The sequence below is a fragment of the Drosophila simulans genome, chromosome X (assembly GCF_016746395.2).
Source record: "Drosophila simulans strain w501 chromosome X, Prin_Dsim_3.1, whole genome shotgun sequence".
In the NCBI taxonomy this organism is placed as follows: Eukaryota; Metazoa; Arthropoda; class Insecta; order Diptera; family Drosophilidae; genus Drosophila; species Drosophila simulans.
The window spans coordinates 2,813,271-2,832,758 of NC_052525.2; the positions used below are offsets into that span (position 1 = coordinate 2,813,271).

Below are 19,488 nucleotides of genomic sequence, written 5' to 3' on the forward strand. Positions count from 1 at the left end.
CAGCAAGTTCAACTTTGACTTTTGCCAGCAGCTGCAGGTGGGCGCCCACGCCTCCTCCACCCGGCCTCCTGCCCTTCCCGCCCCCCTCCCGCCATTTTTCACCACCCATGCCACTGTGGCCTTGCAGTGATTAATTTCTATTATTATGACACTGATTAGGTCCACTTACAGGCTCATTACAGTCATGAGCACATAATACACAGCCAGGACACGTGACGGTGATTTAGAGGTTCGCGAAATGGAACAGCGGCGCCGCACGGAGGGGTCGTCCTGCTGACCAGGACGAGCAGCCACGGGAACTCCCCGGGCGCCATCCTGCAGACATTTATCAAGACATTGACCGCCGCATGCAGAGCCGACCGAAGACCGTTTGTCTTGCACTTGACCAGGGGCTCACCCAGGGGGGTTCTTACCGGGCCAGCGCACCTCGTAGACACACCGACAGACGGCCCTTCGAACATGAACACCAGTTGGCCCATAAATTAGTGCAACTACGCCAAAGCCACTGGCCTACACAAATTTGAGGCTTTGCAATCGCAGGTTTGCTCGATTGGAAAACATACAAAAGGTGAGAGAGCAACGATGCCCATGAAATATGCATGTTATTCCAAAGCTAAAATTTAATTATCCACTTCAAGCCTTCGCCATAATGACCGCGAATAAAACCAACTTGGTTGCAGAGTGTAATTGCTTTCAATCATTTAAATAAATAAATAAGGTTGCCTTCTCGCATACTAATAGTAATCATTAAAAAAAAAATCTCTTCGATGGGGGAAAAAAAAAGTTATTCGCTTAACTAAGAAAGGAGGTGGATCCTCTTCTCAACCGCGATTTGGTCGCACCACCATCACCTGGGCCTTGTTCTTGCCCCGCTTGTTGCCACGCCGGCGACGTCGCTGGTTGTTGTTGTTGATGCTGCCACGCCTCTTGTTGACCCGGCGCCTACGGGCGGGAACGCGCCTCCTGTTATTCTGGCCACCGGGACGCACTCGACTGGACACCGCCTGGCCCACGATCTGCGGCAAGAGACCGGCAACGGGAGAGGATCCATAGATGACCTGATTGATGGCCGCATTGGTGGCCGACGAGGAGGAAGACGAAGATGATGAGGATCCCGAGTTGCCCAGGTTCACATAGATAGCTCCATTGGTAGTCGTGGTGACCAGGCCAGTTCCCGTTCCCGAAGTCGTTCCTGACGTGGTTCCCGTCGTTGTGCCCGTAACACCTCCCGTTCCCGTTGATGTGGCGCCCGAGGTGGGACGCAGTTGCTCCAGCATATCCTGCTTATTGGTTATGTACTGATTCAGGGCCGAGTTGATGCCGGTGTTTGAAGAGCCGGTGCTGCTGCTGCTGCCACTGTTCAAGCCCGATGCCAGGAATCTCAGCTGGCCATTTTCGTTGCCATCCTTCACATAGATGCCGGCCAAACGGCTGTTTTGATCCTTGGCCAGCGGATCCTTTTCCACCTTCTGGGCCATTGCTCGGCCACAACTGCCCAGCAGACAGAGCACTAGAATTGCGTAGATCATTTCTGGACGATGGACCATCGAACTGTGTGTGCCATTGGGCAGATCTTTGGCACTTTTATAGCCCACCATGAGTTGACGGAAATCGACTTTCATCGGTCATGGATGCCATGATGCCCGGAATTCTGCGTGCCAATATATATGTATATATGGGTTATAGGTTTTAGAAAGCCTTTCTTCTTTCTTCGCGCACCATTTTTGCTGGCCCCCGAGGCCAAATAGTTGGGCTTTTCGAGTGGCAAGAGCGTGTCAAGAAGTGCCCCTACTTGTAGGCCATTGTTTGCTTTGCCGCGGATCGTGAACCTCAAGTGGTCGCAGCCGAAACCGAAAAGCAAAACCAAAGCCAAAACCGAAACCAAAAACCAAGGAGCCACACTTTAATTAAAATTTAAAATCAGCAACAGAAACACGTCTGCTTGCAGCTTCAGTTGGGGGGTTTTTTCGGGCACAGTGGGTAGTAATATAAATGGGAATTTGAAATCCAAATCGTATTGGCTTATACATAAGTATGTATGTACCTTTTAAGGGTTCTATTAGCATCGAGGATATATACTCTGCACGATACAAAGTTGAACCCATAAACCGCTGTTGCCCTTTTATGCACCCTCTTAACGCTTTCTCTCTCTCTCTATCTGAAAATTGCATATTTTCATTCACTCTATTTTTCTTTTTTTTGGGATCAACCGCTGTGAGATTGTGCATTCGGAATGGTTTCCATCACTTTGGCGCCAGTGTGCCGCAGATGGCGCCCCCTATTGGGGCGCATTTAACCCCCGGAACCCCCCTCGCCAGCCTCATTTCATTCTATTGCCGTTGATGCGATGCTGCCTTGCTGGTGCCTTGCTTCTCAATTTTTCGCCTAAGTTGGCCAACCGACAGTTTTGGGGCTGAATGCCTGGCGGGGGCTGTTGAAATAAATTTCACTTACGCCAACGCTCACACACACGCACTGAAACTACACTGGCCAAAAACACAAGTGCTTCCTCTCAAACTAAAAAAAATAAAAGGGCAATAGTAACGGCCGATAGAAACCAGCCAAGTTAAGCTAGTATTTTGAATTTCAGCGATTTGTGATAGTATGATAGTGTGTCACTAGTAGTAGTAGTAACTAGTAGTAGCTACTAGTAGTTTTCTGCGAGTGCAGCGCACACATGGAGCGCCACATGAACGGAGAGACACATACGAATGTCGCTCACTGTTCGCGGTTCGTCCTTTACTTGGCAATGCAATTACAGGCGCTAACCGCGCGTGAAAACAGCAACAGCGGCAATAACAACAACGGCTGAGGGAGAAACTATCCACACCGAAGGGAAGCATATGCTCCTAAAATCATCTTTAAACCGGACTGTCCTCGCGAATTATAATGCGCGGGCTAAACAAGTTTCGAAGCTAATATTAGATAGTATATAGATAGTATAATATCAGATATATATAAAAATATATTGATAAATATCATACATAATAGTTTGTTTGTCAATTTGCTCAGCGATTTGCAGTGACATTCGGCAAGGCAAGAGTATGTCCGATAGACTTTCCTGCTCCTTGGCCTTCCTCTTGATTCACTTTATCCGGCACCACCCCCTGATTTTCCCCACCCCAACCCCCGGGCAAGGTGAGGCTTCCATTTCCCATTTTCCTGCCACTGAGCGGCTTAAAGCGACGCAATGACAATTAACAACAGGCGACAAAACGACAACGAACGAAGGTGAGGCTAAAAACGGGATGGAGGTTGGGAAAATTCAGAGGAGATACTTTGGGTGGTTGGGGAAAATGCCATATCAATGACAGCGCCAGAAGCCCGAGAAGAAAAATAAAGAGACAACTTCACGCCAGGACTCCTCGCAGGAGATTCCACCCACAACCCACACCCACCGCACAACATCCAACATCCAACAGCCAGCAGGCAACACCCACCTGCCCCACACACTTACGCATATTAACAGGCTTGAATTTTTCAGTTTTTCGCAGACTTTTCCAGCAACACACCAACACACCAACACACCAACACACCAACACACCAACAGCCCCACCCCTTCCATTTTCATTTGCACGTGCAATTGAAGTGCAAAATGCGTTTGGCAATAGAATTGCCAGCTAAAGTTTTCCCCAAACCAACTCGAATTCCCGCTTTTACCCAGACTGCTTTCTCCACCACAATACAAAACTCAGTTCCGTTCTTTCGTCTACTCAATTTTTATTTTTGCTCCACTTCGGTTTGGTTTTTGAAGGGAAATTTTTGTAAGTGAAATTTCAATGACATTTTAATGGAAATTGCAAATGAATGATGAAGTTCGTTGGTGAGGGGACTTGGAGGTAGGTGTACTTAGTGGCTTGGAAAACTGCACAGACCATCGGAGGGGAATTACAGAGTTGCATAATTGATGCCAAACTTAGGGATATCTTGGCACTTAGCAAGCGTAAAGCAGTGCCAAAAAAATAAGGATAAAATAGCACAGCAAACTCAAATGTATATTGTTCGTTTTTTGAATCCTTAAAAAAGAGACTAAAAAACTAGTTGAATTGGGGCTTATACATGGATATCAGTGGCCTAACTCTTGAATGGAAATTTAAAAAATGCATTCATTCAGAACGCGTTTTAATGAAATTTCCCGGCGTACATTCCCCCCTTAAAAGAAAACTTCACACAAAGGGATAAACTGGGCTGTAGTTCGGACCAGACATGCGAACAGAGTCCCTTCAGATCCGTAGATCCCCACATGGCATCACGATTCGACTTTGCCCTCGTGTCTGGCGTCAGCTGTCTTTTCCTCAGTCTTCTGTCTTCTGACTTCAGCCTTCAGTCTGCAGTCTGCAGTCTGCAGTCTTCGGTCTGCAATCCTCTGTCTGCAGATTGCAATGCGCTATCGCTGGCTCGTCTGGCGAGGCCACCGAAATAGACGGAGTCAAAAGAATTTCCAGCCTATGTCAACGTTGCTCGCGATGGGGAGAGACGTTCTGGCATTCTGTTTACCAAAATAGACCGACAAATGTTCCCCAATCCGAAAACGGGACTTTAAGGCGTTGTGCAGTGAGAGAAAATCGTGACAATCATGCGCATTAAATTTTTAAATAAATACATATGTGATTTAAAACATTTTAACCAAGACAACGAAATCTCTTACTCTAAATTGCTTATTAACTATAAATTCCTAGAAGATATTGATATCTTTTGTAGTTTTCACTGAGTGATTATTTCATGCATGCATGCTGCAAATCTAAAACCTTAGATAATTCACGCATTTTCTCGCTGTGCAGCATCCCATGCCGCTTGAATCCCTGCTCCCCTCGAGATTTTCGCATTAAACATGTCAAACGCTCGTCTCGTCGGCTGCAATTAATAAAGGTGCTACATGGACGCGACTGGGGATGTAAATGGAATGGAATGACTGGATCAGGCGACCGAGTTGTCTGCCCGGAGTCTTAAAATAGATCAACACATCTATCCCCCCGAAGCGCCCATATACCCCGGATCTCGCATTTTCCGGACTTTCGCCTGGCGTGTTAATTTGTCCCGGCTTTTCCACCGTAAGTGGGTAGGAAAACCCCGGGATCCCGGGGATAATGCCCCCGACCACGTAATACGCCCCCAACACGATGGCATTTCTCGTTATTTATTTGCCGCGTCTGTTTGTCATTTTCGGTATTTGGTAGTGGGATCTTCAGAGGGTTGCGACCAAACAAAGAGAAATGGGGAAGTTGGACACTTTTTTTATGGCCGAGCGCGAGGCAACATTTCTCAATGTTTTCTAGGGGGAGGGTGAGGGGGCGGGGCTTTGGGCTTTACCTTTGCGGAGGGGCGCGACGATTATTGATCTTTAGCCAGAAGTTTGCTACATTTCCGTGGCTATTTTGGGGCACCCGGGGAATACACAATTGAAACACTTCCGTTAATGCATTGATATCACGTGCGAGGCCATGTTGACAATCTGATTTCCAGATCCTCCACTGGGGGAGCCCATTATTCGGGGTGGGCCCCGGTGCTCCTTTGAAGATCGGGAAGAGTTAGAGGAAGTTCGGTCGTTGTGAGTATTTGGGGAGTGACAGCGTGCATTTTAGGGCACTTTTAAGCACTAGCTTACGGAGAAAAACGGGAGAAACTTGAGGAGCAATTTCTTTTTTCAGATCTGATATATCATGGCGGAAATTAAAATAACAGCTAAGTACAATATGAAAAGTAAAATTACCTCCTCAATACCCATTTACCACTTTTTTTTAATAATAAAACAAAATATTTGAAATTCAAACTGTAAAATTGTGAAATATAATCAATCATCACTTACCTCACTTTAAAATTTTTTATTTAATTTATTTTTCAAGATGTTGGAAATACGAATATGAAAATTAAAATTCCTCAATACCCATTACCCCTTTTTTTAATAATAAAACATAATATTTGATATTCAAACTGTAAAATTGTTAAATATAAAATCATATATTACTTACCTCACTTTCAATTTTTTTTGTAAAATTTAATTTTCAAGATGGTGGTACGAATATTGACTTTTCACTCAATTTTTTTATTATTAACTGAATTTGATAATTAATTTCATTTATGCATTCTTCAAATTGATCACAAAAACAAAAAGAAAACAAAAAACGCAATTTTACTTGAAATTGCACGCACTCTTAAGTGCACACACACACACACGCATACACTAACACACGCGATTGTACCAAAACTCACTTTTCGCCATTTGTGAATTCGCCGTTGCAATCGAATAAAGTAGTAGAAATTGCGCAGTAGAAATTCGCTCGCTCGCTCTGCGCGTCAAACAACGGATAACCGAAAAAGTGGAGCGAAAAGAGCAATTCCAACGGTAGATGGTGACTGCTTTCGCTTTTCCTTCATATTCTCTCAGCTTCTCTTAATGATCATTATTTTTCGGCGCGCCAAAACTATTGCGCAGTTAAAATTCGACCGATGCGCACAAAATAAGAACGGAAAACGGAAAGAGGGAGAGTGAAAAGAGCGATTGTAACGGTAGCTGATGGCCACTTTCGCATTTTTTCCTTTGCTTCTTTATTTTATCTTTGATTTACTTCAAACACTTCAACACACACTTTAAATATTTAAGAAATGATCACAACAACAAAAAAAGAACAAAAAAACACATTTACATTTCAAATTGCATGCACTTTTATGCGTACGCGCACTTATACATACATATATGTACACATACACTGAAAATACATGCATTGAAAATTTTTATTCTCTTTGAAATTTGTCTTGGTGGGACCCTTTGTCTAGGCATTGAGAGTTCCCGTTAAAAAAAAAAAAAAAATGTATGTACACATGAGTTCGTAAGTACACCTGCGAGTAAATGCGAAGTAAAACGCGCCAATAGAATCGAAATATCGCCAAATATCGATAGGAAATTGATTCACTAAGCTGCGATCTATTGTTAAGCTTTTACTTTTAACGCGTGTTACATATTTTAAGTGCGGTCAAAAAAAATAAATTGATTAAATTGAAACTATTGCGCAGTTAAAATACATATGCTCGACTTGTGTTGCGCTTAATAAGAACCAAAAACCGAATGAGAAAACCGAGTGAGAAGAGCGATTCTAACGGTAAGTGGTGGCCACTTTCCTTCATTTTCTCTCCTTTTATTACTTAAAACACTTGGACGCAGACTTTAAATATACGTAATATAAAGAATCACAGCAACAAAAAAGAAACAAAAAACTCAATTTAATATACGTATTAGAAGGAATCACAACAACAAAAAAGAAACAAAAAACACAATTTCCCGCAGAAGTGCACGTGCATTTGCACACATACATAAGTATGTACATACATACATATGTATATGCAAAAACCGCGAATTGAATATAATAAACGGTAAATTTCGAGTGGAAGTAACTTCAACGGGCGACGATCACTTATTACGAACATTTTGACCGCGCTTACCATATTTTTAAGCCCGATTACCTGCGTTAATTTGGTTAAATTAATACTTTTGCACAGCAGTGACGCGCGTTCGCTGGCAATGCTCGCGAAAAAAGAAAGTGTGGGTGAAGGAGGGGGAGCAAAAAAGAGCGAGTCTAACGGAAGCCCTTCATTTTCGCGACTGAGCTCCTCTCTTTGATCGCTTCTCTGAGCTGCGCTCTCTGGCCAAAGAAATTGCGGTACATTACTGTTGGTTTGTACTCTGCACAACGGACCACGTGGTATGTAAATATGTAATACTATTAAAAATACATACATACATATTTACATATTTTAAGTGTTTAGTTTCTCACATGAATACACCTTGAGATAAGTTTTATTTATTTCACCCCCCTTGCTCTGAGTACTTCCCATGCTATTCCAAGAGGTTCATGGAAAACCAGATTATTGCTGGTTTCCAGCGGGAACCACAATCGTGTCTTATGCAAATGTGTGATAAACGCAATCCTTTGAGCGAGATAATTCAAGGATCCAAATGAAATGCCAGCCATCAGCGGCCGGCAACTTTCGTCGCCGGTCATTAGCGACATCCAATCCAATCTCAAGGGGGTCCTGGTCCTTGGCAGCGTCCCTGCCAACGGAGCACTCCAACTAAGTTCGGAATGGCAACTCCACTCAAGTCAACTCGTGGCCCGAGGGTCCACACCCACTTGAGGGGACTTCTCGAGGATATGGAGATCGGGCTGACAGCTGCAGGCGGTACCGACTGCAATTAGGAGCGGCACAAGTGCTTCCAGATGACCATCGTAAATTATGTGGACGCGCGGGCGTAACCCAAACATCCAAAACATGGAAATCAAATTTCGATGGGCCAGCGCACAGATGCACATGCGATGTACGTATGGATGTATGTATGTATTGGCCTGACCACTCGAAAGTATCGGATTGCCGGGGCCGCAGGCGCCTGTGGGCGGGTCCTGCAAGGACTTGCGCCCCAGGATAAATCAGACGGGGACAGCATGGAACCGCCTGCAGTTGCACTCCAACTCTCGCTCGCTCTCTCGAAAAAGACTCTAAAAAATAATTAAAGGCTCTTGGACACCCGAGCCAGGATAATGACAGCCTTTGTAATGCGAGACGCAACTTCTCCTTCTCATTCGCCTCGTCGTTCTTGTTAGCGTTTTTCCTTTGAATTTGCGCCGCAAACTTTTGTTTATTTGTTTTGTCAACATTTCGGGATCTCTATTTTTTAGAAGTCGTCTTGGGTTTCGTAGCAAGTTTCGTATTCGTTTCATTTCGTTTTGGAAAATCAGGAAATGCAACTCAATCAAACGGAGATCCATCCGTCCGTCTGTCCGTCGACTTGTGTGGCTTTGCTCACACGCATTTTTCACGCTAAGCGATCGGCTCTTTATTGGCCTTAAAAAATATGGTATGTACCAGAGAACTGCAGCCCGCCACTGGCACTCTACGTCCACCCGATAAACACTCGGTCTCTAGGCACCCCGTCTTTTTTGACACCCTACTTGCGGCAACAGAAAATATTCGGGTGTTTTACCAACGTTGTGTTTTTGTTACGAGTAAAAAAACCACCCGAGGCCTGCTGCGCAAGAGCCGTATGGGTGAGTGGACGCACAGTCAACGATCGGCCGCAGGTCATTTTTTGTACGCCTAAAATTTGTATGGGTGGAAGCGCGACGGGTATAAGAAATGAAGGGTAAAAGGGAATACCCAAGAAAAATTTCGTGCTCATGTCGGGTGCCACCCGTTTCGAATCATTGCCTTACTAATTTTTCACAAGTCGCTAGCTGAATACTCTAATGACAAATATTCTTACATAAATTCATTTTTGAAATGAATTTTGTGACATTATGTACATAGATTCGGCTATTAGCATTATTACTATTACTATTATTTTTACTATAATTTACATTTAAATAATAAAAACGTTAATAATATATATAATATATAATAATATATAATATAATATATATATATATATATAATAATTAAATTACATATATATATATATAATAATATATAATATAATAAAATATAATATAATAAAATATAATATAATATATATAACTATAATAATATATAATGAAGATGAAGGGCATATTTTACAAAGTATTCGACAAAGTCTAGAGCCACGCCGAAAGAATAGTGTGTAAACGTATGGAGTGTAAAACGCATGGAGTTACGCATCTTGTCTGTGACTCGACTATCTACAAGAGTAGATAGACTGATAGAGACTATAACCCGAGTATTTTTAGAAACACCCGAGTATTTTTGGAAACACCCATGTGTTTAACGGTAAACCCACAAGTGTTTTTGTCACTCATCCCTTCTTAGGCATTTGTCTTTTTCTGACTGTTTGTCTTCTCTACCCTCCGTTATGGGTGCCGAGTATGATCGGCACCCGAGACGCAGGTCACCGTATTGATTCGGGTGCGGGCACAACGGGGTGTCTTGTCTGCATGTGCAGACGTATACTGTGTGTTTGTAAGTACCCGCGATGTGCGTGGCGGGTAGCACCCGCACACAAAATTGTTGGGTGTGAGTCGAGTGGCTAAAAATGCCACCCTTGCAGTTCTCTGGTATGTACATATATGTACGCGTTTGTATGCCCGCTGAGCCCCCGGCAAAGGGCCCTCAATTTGTCATGCTCGCCGGGTTATTTCATCCTATTTTCATTTTCATTTTCATTTTCATTCTAGTTGCGTAATGAATTTGTTTTAACCGAGAAACTGCCGTGTTGTGTCATACACACTTGTGCTTAATTCGATAGTAATTATTATAGATATTAATTATATTTCAGTTAACTTTAAAATGTTAATTTATCTAAAGTTTCATAAGATAACTATTTTGTTCACTTCTTTGTAACTAACTAACTTTGTAAGATTATTACACACACTCATTTCTTCTCGACTCACATCACTATTCACAAGTGGTGCTATTTTTCTGAACACGACTGTCGCTGCCCAAAATGTGTGGAGTGAACTCTCTCTGCATGTGGCGCTTTTCATTGGATTTTCATTAATTTGAGCCGTGTAGTTTTTCCTTCCCGCTGCTTTTTTTGATGCTGTTGTTATCGTTGTTGTAATTGGTGTTGTTGTTATTATTGTAGTTTTTGTGGTTGTTGTTTTTGAAGAGGGCGCGTAATTGATTTGTGGTTCATGCATCCTAAGCAAACAAATTGGATTTGCAGCGGTTGAGCGGTGAGTTTCGGTGTTTTTTGAGGGGGCAAAATTTGGGAGGCAAATCAGTGAAAATCGGGAAAGTCGAGGGGAAGTCCAGGTTTCAAAATCGGCGGGTGACCATTGCAAAAATGTGTATTAAACTGGTTAAAATATTGGGTAATATTTTAGAGTGACATTTGATTGGAAAACAAACAGATAGTACACAAATTCGCAGCTATGAACTTGTGATACTTCTTCGAAAGCCCATCTAAGCATCGATTTGGAATCGCATTCGACATGAAAGTGCCCCAACAAATTATAATCCAATTATTGCTTGCTCCAGCCCCCTCGATGGTGAACAATCCATTATAAGGGTCCTTCCGGCGGCCACTCCACTACAGTAATACCCCCCTATAAGCCACGAATCCGAACCGTTTCATCAATCATCCGCCCAATCAAATTCGCCGACTCATTCGAGTGACTTTGGTGTTGCCTTTGACACATTTCTCGAGCGCCAAATCGATCATTATCAGCGAATGCCGTCGTCGCAAACGCCCCACAAAAAAAAAAAAAAAAAACAATATAGATGTGTATATATGTATCGGTATACCCTTTAAAAGTTATTTTTTTATTGTAAAACTAATGTGTGCTGTAAGAAATTTAGCTGAAAGTTGATTGAAAAGCAATCATATCTCACTTAGGCTATTTATGTGAACTTGCCATATTTATATCTGAACTGATGTACCCTCTTTGTTAGGGTATGATTATTCAAAAATCACCAAAAAAGGAGCGAGCGATCTGTGGAAAGTGGTGGGCAGCTCATTTGGAGCCCTGATTTTTGGTCATTTGGCGTCCGTTTCGTTCGCCTTGATTCGCCCTGTGTGCAAATTAAGTTTTATTAATTTAATTCTTTAACGAGCCGAGTGATCCGCGCCGCGATTTATGACCCCGGATTATATATTGAGACATATTGCGTACGCTTTTGCGGCTTATTTATTTCTAATTTCGTTCAGAGAAGGCATCGTAATGACCGCTGATGAGGTGTTTATGAGCGCGGCCAGGTATCTCGGATATTTTGCATTAGTCACGCTTATTGTCTTCAGCCGAAACGGGGGCGTTTCTTGGCATTCGGTTATGGGTTATGGGCAATAGGCTTTATGGGTCGTGGATCGGCGTTACCCCTTTGTCTTTGCGCCGCACTTCCCGCCGTTTCGAACTCGGGGGCAGTCATTAGACACACAGGGAAACCGCACCAAAATCGAACCGCCAGATGAAACTGAAAACGTGAGAAATTGATTTCGATATGCTGGCGGTGAGTGAGTGAATCGCCGGAAGCCCGTCTCTTAGGTGTGGCTCACAATCACATGCAGGTTGCGTTTTGGGATATATGAGCTTTTAAGTGGCGTGCAGTCATGGACACCATAAAAAAAATAAAAAAAAAATAGAAAAAAAAGAAACTGCCAAGGAGTTTGCAACTCATTTTGTCAAGGTCTCATCGAAAGCACCAAAAAATGGGGGCTTCCATCAGTGAAAGTGCCTCCCGATGAAAGCCCGTGAATTACTCGCACCCATTTGTGCGAATTGGTATAATGGAGCGGCGTGCAGGAATGCCCTAATCGGGCCACTGAATACGGCCATCTATCTATTTGGCCAGGCCAAATAGCCCGGTCCACACACAATATACAGTCCACCCCCCACTCCAAGCGGCCACTTAGCGGAACTCGAACTGTACGGCGCCCAAAAGTGCAGTGCGGAAATCAAACAATGCCATTAGGCTAATAATTGCCGCTCGTTATTGTTGTAATTGTCGGCATTGGAGGCTCTCTAGCTGCCAGCCAGACTAAACGTATTAATTAAGCTATTTATCTAAACTAATGCGAGCATTTAGTGGCCAAGACAAGAAGCAAATTGCACTCATTAGTCCGGCCGTCCGGCACTCCAGTCTTCGATGAGCCAGCCGGCCAATCGGTTTTTCTCCCAGAGATAATTGGCCCGGATAAGTAGCAAGTGGCCAGGATTGAGGAATGTTTTCGGGCCAATTGGAGATATCGTCACTAGCCGGCGGAGCGATCAGCCTGCGATGCTGAAGCTATATCATCATTAAAGCCGCTCCCTGCTCTTAAAAACGGGACAGCGAACACGGCGCACTGCACTCGAAAAAAAAGAACGCTTTCTTCAAACGCAACTTCACTTACAAGATAGTTTCAAGTTAGTTTCGAGGTCACCTTTTCTCGCAGTGCAGCTTATCGGCTGCCGCGTCATTAGCTTGATTATGATTATCAATGAGCACATCGCCAACGCCGTCGCCGTGCCACATTAAATAACACAAGAACTTGTCTTTGTCTGAAAACTGGAACTGAAACTGGAGCCAGGGCTCTTTCCCGGGCTTTTAACTTGGCTTTGTCTTTGGACTTGGACTTGCTCAACTGACCGCTGAACTTATTTCACAAATTAATCGCTTGCCACGAGAAGGAGTCCATTGGCTGTGCCTTGAATTAAGCAACGGAAATATCTTCCTATAATTAAGAAAACTATCTACAAGTAACTTATGTAAAAGAGTATAATGGTTTTATTTGAAAGATCAAATACTTTGCTATTAAGTGACATTTTTGTTAACTTAAAGTTCGAATTTCCTTACTTTTTGTATACTTTAGGGTATTATAAATTCACTTGAATCCCGCTGTCGCCATCGCTCGTTTTAATTTTCGCCTTAGTTTCGTTTTTGGGGCTTTGTAACTCGTTCTCCGATGATTTCAAAGATCTGGGATCTCGGTTTCGAGATCTGGTGCGGTTGATAAAAGCGTTTGGCTGCTTCCCAGGCGGCGTGACAAATTGCTGGGACGCAGGTTTCAGATTGGTTTTTGTGCTACGGTCGCAGGGTTTCTACCAGCTCTAATCATTGTGATTAGCATAATGATGTTGTCGCGGAGGGCGATGTACATACATACATGCATATATAGATATATACATCGATTTTGTCAGCTGTTGCCGGCTTCTGATTTCTTTAATGGAGCCCGGGGACAGAAGCCGGAGTCGCAGGACCCCAACTCCTGCACTTACACGTAATCATAATCGTAATAAAAGGCCACATATGGTTGCCAGGTAGCGATAGCTGGGGTACGCAGCTAGGGGGTCAGCCAGGGATAGGTAAAAGCTGGCGGGGAGTTGGCCACATGTGCCATCCACACACACACTCGAAGCGAGTGAAATGTGCTCATATTTTAGCATTCCCAACCCCCAAAAGCAACGCAGGAAAAAGTAAAGCGAGCCATCAAAAAGGCAACAACATCATCATAAGCAGCATCCCCAAAACACTCGAAGAAATTACCCCTCATTTCGCATACAACGTGAATGTTTGGAGTTTTGAAGTTGATGTTCTTACTTTTAGATACTTGCAATGCAAGCATAAATATAATATATATTAAATTCAGAATTTTGAAACGCATGAAAAGATTGTTTCGAGTGCTGCATGCCCCACCTTTATGGAGCTTCCCCGGCTACAATAAAAAGCCACAGAAACTGTCACCAGGCACAATGTTTGACAGATGGACTTGCTAGCTGAAGCCGAGCTCATCTAATTTTTGGTATTTGTTCTCGCTGCCGCTGACGGGGGTTCCCAAACCCCCCCTCAAACCCCCCAACCCCCAACCCCCCTGCTACCGCATATTCCATTTCCGAAATCAGATTCGAATGCGCTGCTCGTGGATGGATCCTGCTCATCGCGTGTATCCTGCAAACCGCAATATGAATGAAGTTTTAATAGATGTCTACGGTGACACATTAAAGACCAGCCAAGCAAAAAGTGTTTGCGGGGGAATAGATGACAATGGGAAAGAATAATGAATCGCGAGATGCAAAGATACAAAGATACAGAGATACAAAGATACATGGGGTACATGGGCTACAGGAAGATATATGCGGCAGAGGCTGGCAATATGAAAGTACACGGAATCACTCATATTTTACGACCCACACACATCTGGCACTTTAATGGGGATTGCTGGCAGCGGGCTTAAAAGATCATAAACGGCTGTGCTCGCGGTGCGCAAAGTTCATAGTTCGTGGAATTATGGGGGCCCAGAGATTGAATTTTAATTGGCGCGGCTTAAGAGTAACTGCATTTTATTGTAATCGCATTTTCAAGGAAAACGGCCTGTGAAAGAATTGGAATTTTTTATGGCCCAGCTACGGAAAATATGAAATCACAGTTTCACAGATACTAGTTAGTAATTAGAACTAAGGATGAACAGCTGTCCAGCTTAGTAACACTGCTGTTTTCCACTCCCCCCGCCATTTTTGAACGCTTTGTAATTTTTCATGCAACCTTAATGTAATAACGGGAAATATTCCATATCGAAAAGGAATCATTGCAGCGCCTTTTATCGCTGGCAAAGTTTTGAAAGTTAGTCACTTACCTGCGCGTCGCCCCACCACCTGGACCCCCGGCAACCTTTCACGTTGTTCGCCATAAACATAAAAGTTGCCTGCTTCCTTCCGCCGAACAGAGGGGCGGCGAAAGGGGGGAGGAGGGGCGTGCAACTTTTGGCAGGGGTGTTGCCACAAAGCCCCTGCATATTGTATTTATATTTTGTGATTTTAATGCGGCATTTTGTGGCTGCGGCTTTCACTGTGTAAGTGTAAGTGTGTGTTTTTTACACGTGCACTCAGCGAAAAAGTGTGCGTGTGTTGGGTGAAAAATCCTCTTTGTTGCTCCGCCTCATTTCCCTGTGAAAAAGTTGGAAAAGAAGAAAAAGGAGCCACTTCTTTTAGCACAATGACTCGCTTGATTGATTAAGAAACTACATTTCGCTGCGTGTACATGTGCTCAACATTAGCAGCAACATTTTTATGACATAATTTTTGTGTTGTTCACCAGCAGAGAACAGCAAAAGGTGGCACGGGGGCACCCAACAAAAAAGGTGAGCCACCGCCAGACAATCTGCATATGTGGGTACGGGGATTTAGGGATTGCGCCGTGCCCCCGAAAAACTCCCCCACGTAACTTCGATGACCCGGCAGGAGTCTGCAGGTTGGGATTCCGGAATGGAGGCGGTTGCCTTGGACTCTTGTTTTTACCCAGCACCAACTCCCCGTGAATTGTAATTACAAGCATGTAACCTAATGACACGCCGCTGCCTTTGGCCCACCCACTCCAAATCTGCGTCAGATATATATATAAGTATATATGTGTACCCACCTTCGAAGGAAGGGAATCTCTCTCTTTTTTTGGGTTCTTCTTGTGGCTTAAGTGGAAAATGTTGTACAACAAAAAAATTGCGAGGGAAATGCAGGAAAGTGCGAGGTAGGAGTATATCATTGCTGGATTTTTATGCGAAGGATGATGCCACGGGGTTTTACTTTAAATTTCACATTACTCAGAAATAGTACAGCATTAAGCGAATTAAAACAGAGCAGTGACACCGCATGATTAAATAATTTTCCAGCTTTAAAATTTTCAAGCAGCTTAAGTGGAATTTACAAGTGAAATAAAAATTAGTTGTGAACGCTGACTGACATTGACGACGAATCGTTATACGCAGTGACCTCTGACCTCGGCCCGAATTCGAGTGCCTAGCGTATTCCTTTGCAGACAGGACACAAGCTCATTAACACACGGAAAAGTGTGGAAAACAAAAACGCGTCCCAACATCGCCAATTGCAGGTGTAATATTTCAATGTGCGTGGGCCTTTAACCCCCAACTGCCCCAGCTAAATTTATACGCCGACTGGGCTTTGCGCTGCAACAAATACACTGAGCGAAATACAGCACATTTGCATAGCTCATAGCTCGTTGAAACTGAATTCCTTGCCAATTTTCTCGCAGTGCAGGCATCGCAAATCGCAAGGAGGAGTTATGTGCAGCCTAGAAAACAGGCTGGAAAGAAAACCAGAATGGAACCCCGAACACCCCGACCTTGTGGGTGGTTGGGTGTATTATCTTTTGAATTTATTACCTACAAATGTTATTTCTAGAACGTTAGACACCGCGCGTTCGCTGGAAGCTGAGTTGCAAGTCGAGTTTTATGCGCGTTCATTAGGGGCACCATGGAAAACACAAAAACCGAAGCCTGAAAAATACGCACAAACCGAAAAACAGAGGGAAAAGAAGGAAATTGTGCGAAGGCAAGAAGGAAAGCCAAGCCGGGGCAAAAAACATCATTAAATTTATGAGAGACTTCGGCCTGGCAAAACACGTAAAACAGCTCGAAACAAAGCAGCTTTGGGGTTGTGGGGATATATATGCATATATGTATATATATCCCGATAGGGGACCTCAACTTTGGCATAATTATCCCAGGTGGTTCTTAGGCCAAAAACTAAACATCTCAGTGGTTTTCCGGAATTTAGCGCAAGCGAAAGTTTAGAAAGGCGAGAAGAAATTCATTGAAGAAATGTTTTATGTGCATGGCTGTGATTTGGCGAACATTCTGCGCAGAATGACCTTTGTTTTTAACGGGTCAATTCAATATAGTTCACTAGCAAGACACTGGGATTTAAACATATAATTATGAAGAATCTGCTGCTTCGGGCACTCTTAACCCTTTCTGGCTTAACCCAATGGCAGCCGAAGGCCAAACTGTTGCATTTCCGCCCATCTTGCCTTTCCGGTCTTTGACATTCACAACAGTTTTTCCCGGCAGGCGGCGAAGGGGAGGGGCAGGGTCATGACAGTTAGTCATAGCATGTTTACAGAGTGGGTGGTGGGCGAAAAACACACACACACACACGAGCGAGCGAGCGAAAAGGGGTGAGACTATGGGTGGAAAAGCAAGACAGCGACAGCGACCATAATGGCGTCATAAAGATGATATCATAATTTCCTACTTTGCTTTCCTTTTTCCCCATTATTGTGCTGCGGTCTCCCTCGCTCACAACACTTCCCTTTCTTGCCCGCTTCTCGCCGGTTTTCATTTGCTTTTCCCGCTTTTCCTGCTAACTGTTATTTGCTTTGCCCGCATTCACAGTAGGCAATCGCAGTGTTGGAAACTAATCCAAGGAATTCACTAAGTCAACTATCTAAAGTGTGCGGTTTTTATTTAAGATCATTATTTCAGCAGGATTTTTCTTAATGCGTTATTCAAGGTTTCAAAATAAGCCAGCTAAGCCTTTTAATTTTAAATCTTGTAACCCCTCTAAACATTCTTAGCACCATTTTATTTAGTAATTTTGTATAGCTAGTCAACTCGTTCGACTTTTCACTGTACCTTTCCAATTTTCAGTTTTATTTTTCCATTTATGTGCGCTGCTTGTTTAGCGTTTCTATTTGAATGGTGGCCAAACAATTCGTCAATATTTGTCAAGCCGTTTGGTCAAGGTGCCAGCTCCGCCTTAACCCCCTAAAGCCCCCGTGCCGTGGCCACTCTTAATGTGCTTGCAAATCGTTCCAGGAAATTGAGTGAGCTGCACACTCCAAGGAGAGCAAAAAAGAAAAAATAGTAGAACACAAAAAAACGCAAGCAAAATAAATTCCCTTCGTTTGGAAAAATTATATGAATAAATTTAATTTTATCAAGCGCGCAGCAAGCTGGCGAAGAAAAAAAGCCAAGAAAAAGCGGAAATATTTTGTACAACTAAACGGACCATGGCCGCCAGAAAAGCGGGGGATCCCCCCGACCGGAAATACTGTACATTGAGGTCCTGCGATGTGGGCAAGTGGGGAAATGCAGTGGAAAGGGCTCTGTCTTTCGCTCCCCAAACTTAGAATCTATTTAAAGGCGAACGTTCGCCTTAAGTGGCGGCTATAAAAAAGAATTGCGGAATCTGGAATTACGCTTCAGATCGCGACGAGCGTGGAATTCGCGTGTTTAATGGGCTCTACTTGGAAAGTGCATTTCCAGTTTGCAGTCAATATTTGCGGCTTAAAACAATTTCTATAAAATTATGATCGTTAGTATTATTTGGAAAAAGAATTTCTGAAATGAGGCACTAAGATATTATAGATGTTTTCTACACTAAAATGTATATTTATTTGGATGTCAAATATATTTTAGAATCAATTCCAACATGAAAACGTTGCAAAAAATGCAAAGCTCTTAATTACCAATTAATGGGTGGCCAAGGAAAAGCTTTTACGACTCGTTCGTTTAGGCCATATTTCGTGTTAACATTTAACGCGCCCTAAAAGCCACCCCCCAAACCGCAAAATGGCCCCAACTTTAAGTTAATAAAATTTTATTTGCCTTTCATTTTCATTTACTTGAATTTTATTATTTTATTTTGATCATGCTGTCGGTTGCGGGGAGGGGGAGAGGAGTGGAGTGGGGCGAGGGGCAGTAAGCCAAATTGACATGAAATCAAATGAAGAAATTTTTATGAAGCTATTAAAGCGAACAACAACCGAAACGGAACCGAATAAATAAATAAGAAACTGCAAGGACCTCAAGGAGCAAAAAGCCGAGAAGAAACATATTTGAGCGGCGGACGGAAATGGGAATGGGAATCAAATCAAATCAAAGTAAAATTAAAAACCCATAAAAAAGCGCGCCTTAAGCCGGAAAAACAACTGGCGAGTGACAATATTAAATGGGCAAAGACAAAGACGAAACAATGGCAACAAATGGAAATTCGCAATTTATATATTTAAGACTTAATTGCGAATAGATTGAAGGCATAAATTTAAGTCAAAATTCGTATATCATTAGTGTTGATAAGCTCTGAATGAGTAGATCCGATAAAACTGTAAATGCATTCGATTAAATAGAGACAAATATTTGACTAACATACTGCTCCAAATCCAGTTGGCAAATCCCTTGGAGCCGAAACGCAAAGTTTCCCATGAAATTGCCACCAAAAATTTACATTAACCCCATGGAGTGTGAACGTAAATATGTGCCAGCACATATCTCTTTCAGAATAATTAAATGCTAAAGTAGTGCCAGACTCCTCGAGG

General features: G+C 43.1%; 1 protein-coding gene and 1 non-coding gene across 2 annotated transcripts; one reads left to right on the forward strand and one right to left on the reverse strand.

Annotated features, from left to right (window-relative positions):
* Positions 1-531: 531 nt before the first annotated feature.
* On the reverse strand, positions 532-1,667 carry LOC6724998 (cell wall protein IFF6). The gene has a single exon (XM_016173031.3). The coding sequence runs from the start codon at positions 1,620-1,622 to the stop codon at positions 822-824; it is 801 nt and encodes a 266-aa protein (XP_016037949.1). The 5' UTR covers positions 1,623-1,667; the 3' UTR covers positions 532-821.
* A 5,059-nt stretch (positions 1,668-6,726) lies between these two features.
* LOC120285412 lies at positions 6,727-6,791 on the forward strand. Its single transcript, XR_005544710.1, has one exon. It is a non-coding gene; the product is annotated as a U7 small nuclear RNA (small nuclear RNA).
* Positions 6,792-19,488: the final 12,697 nt, after the last annotated feature.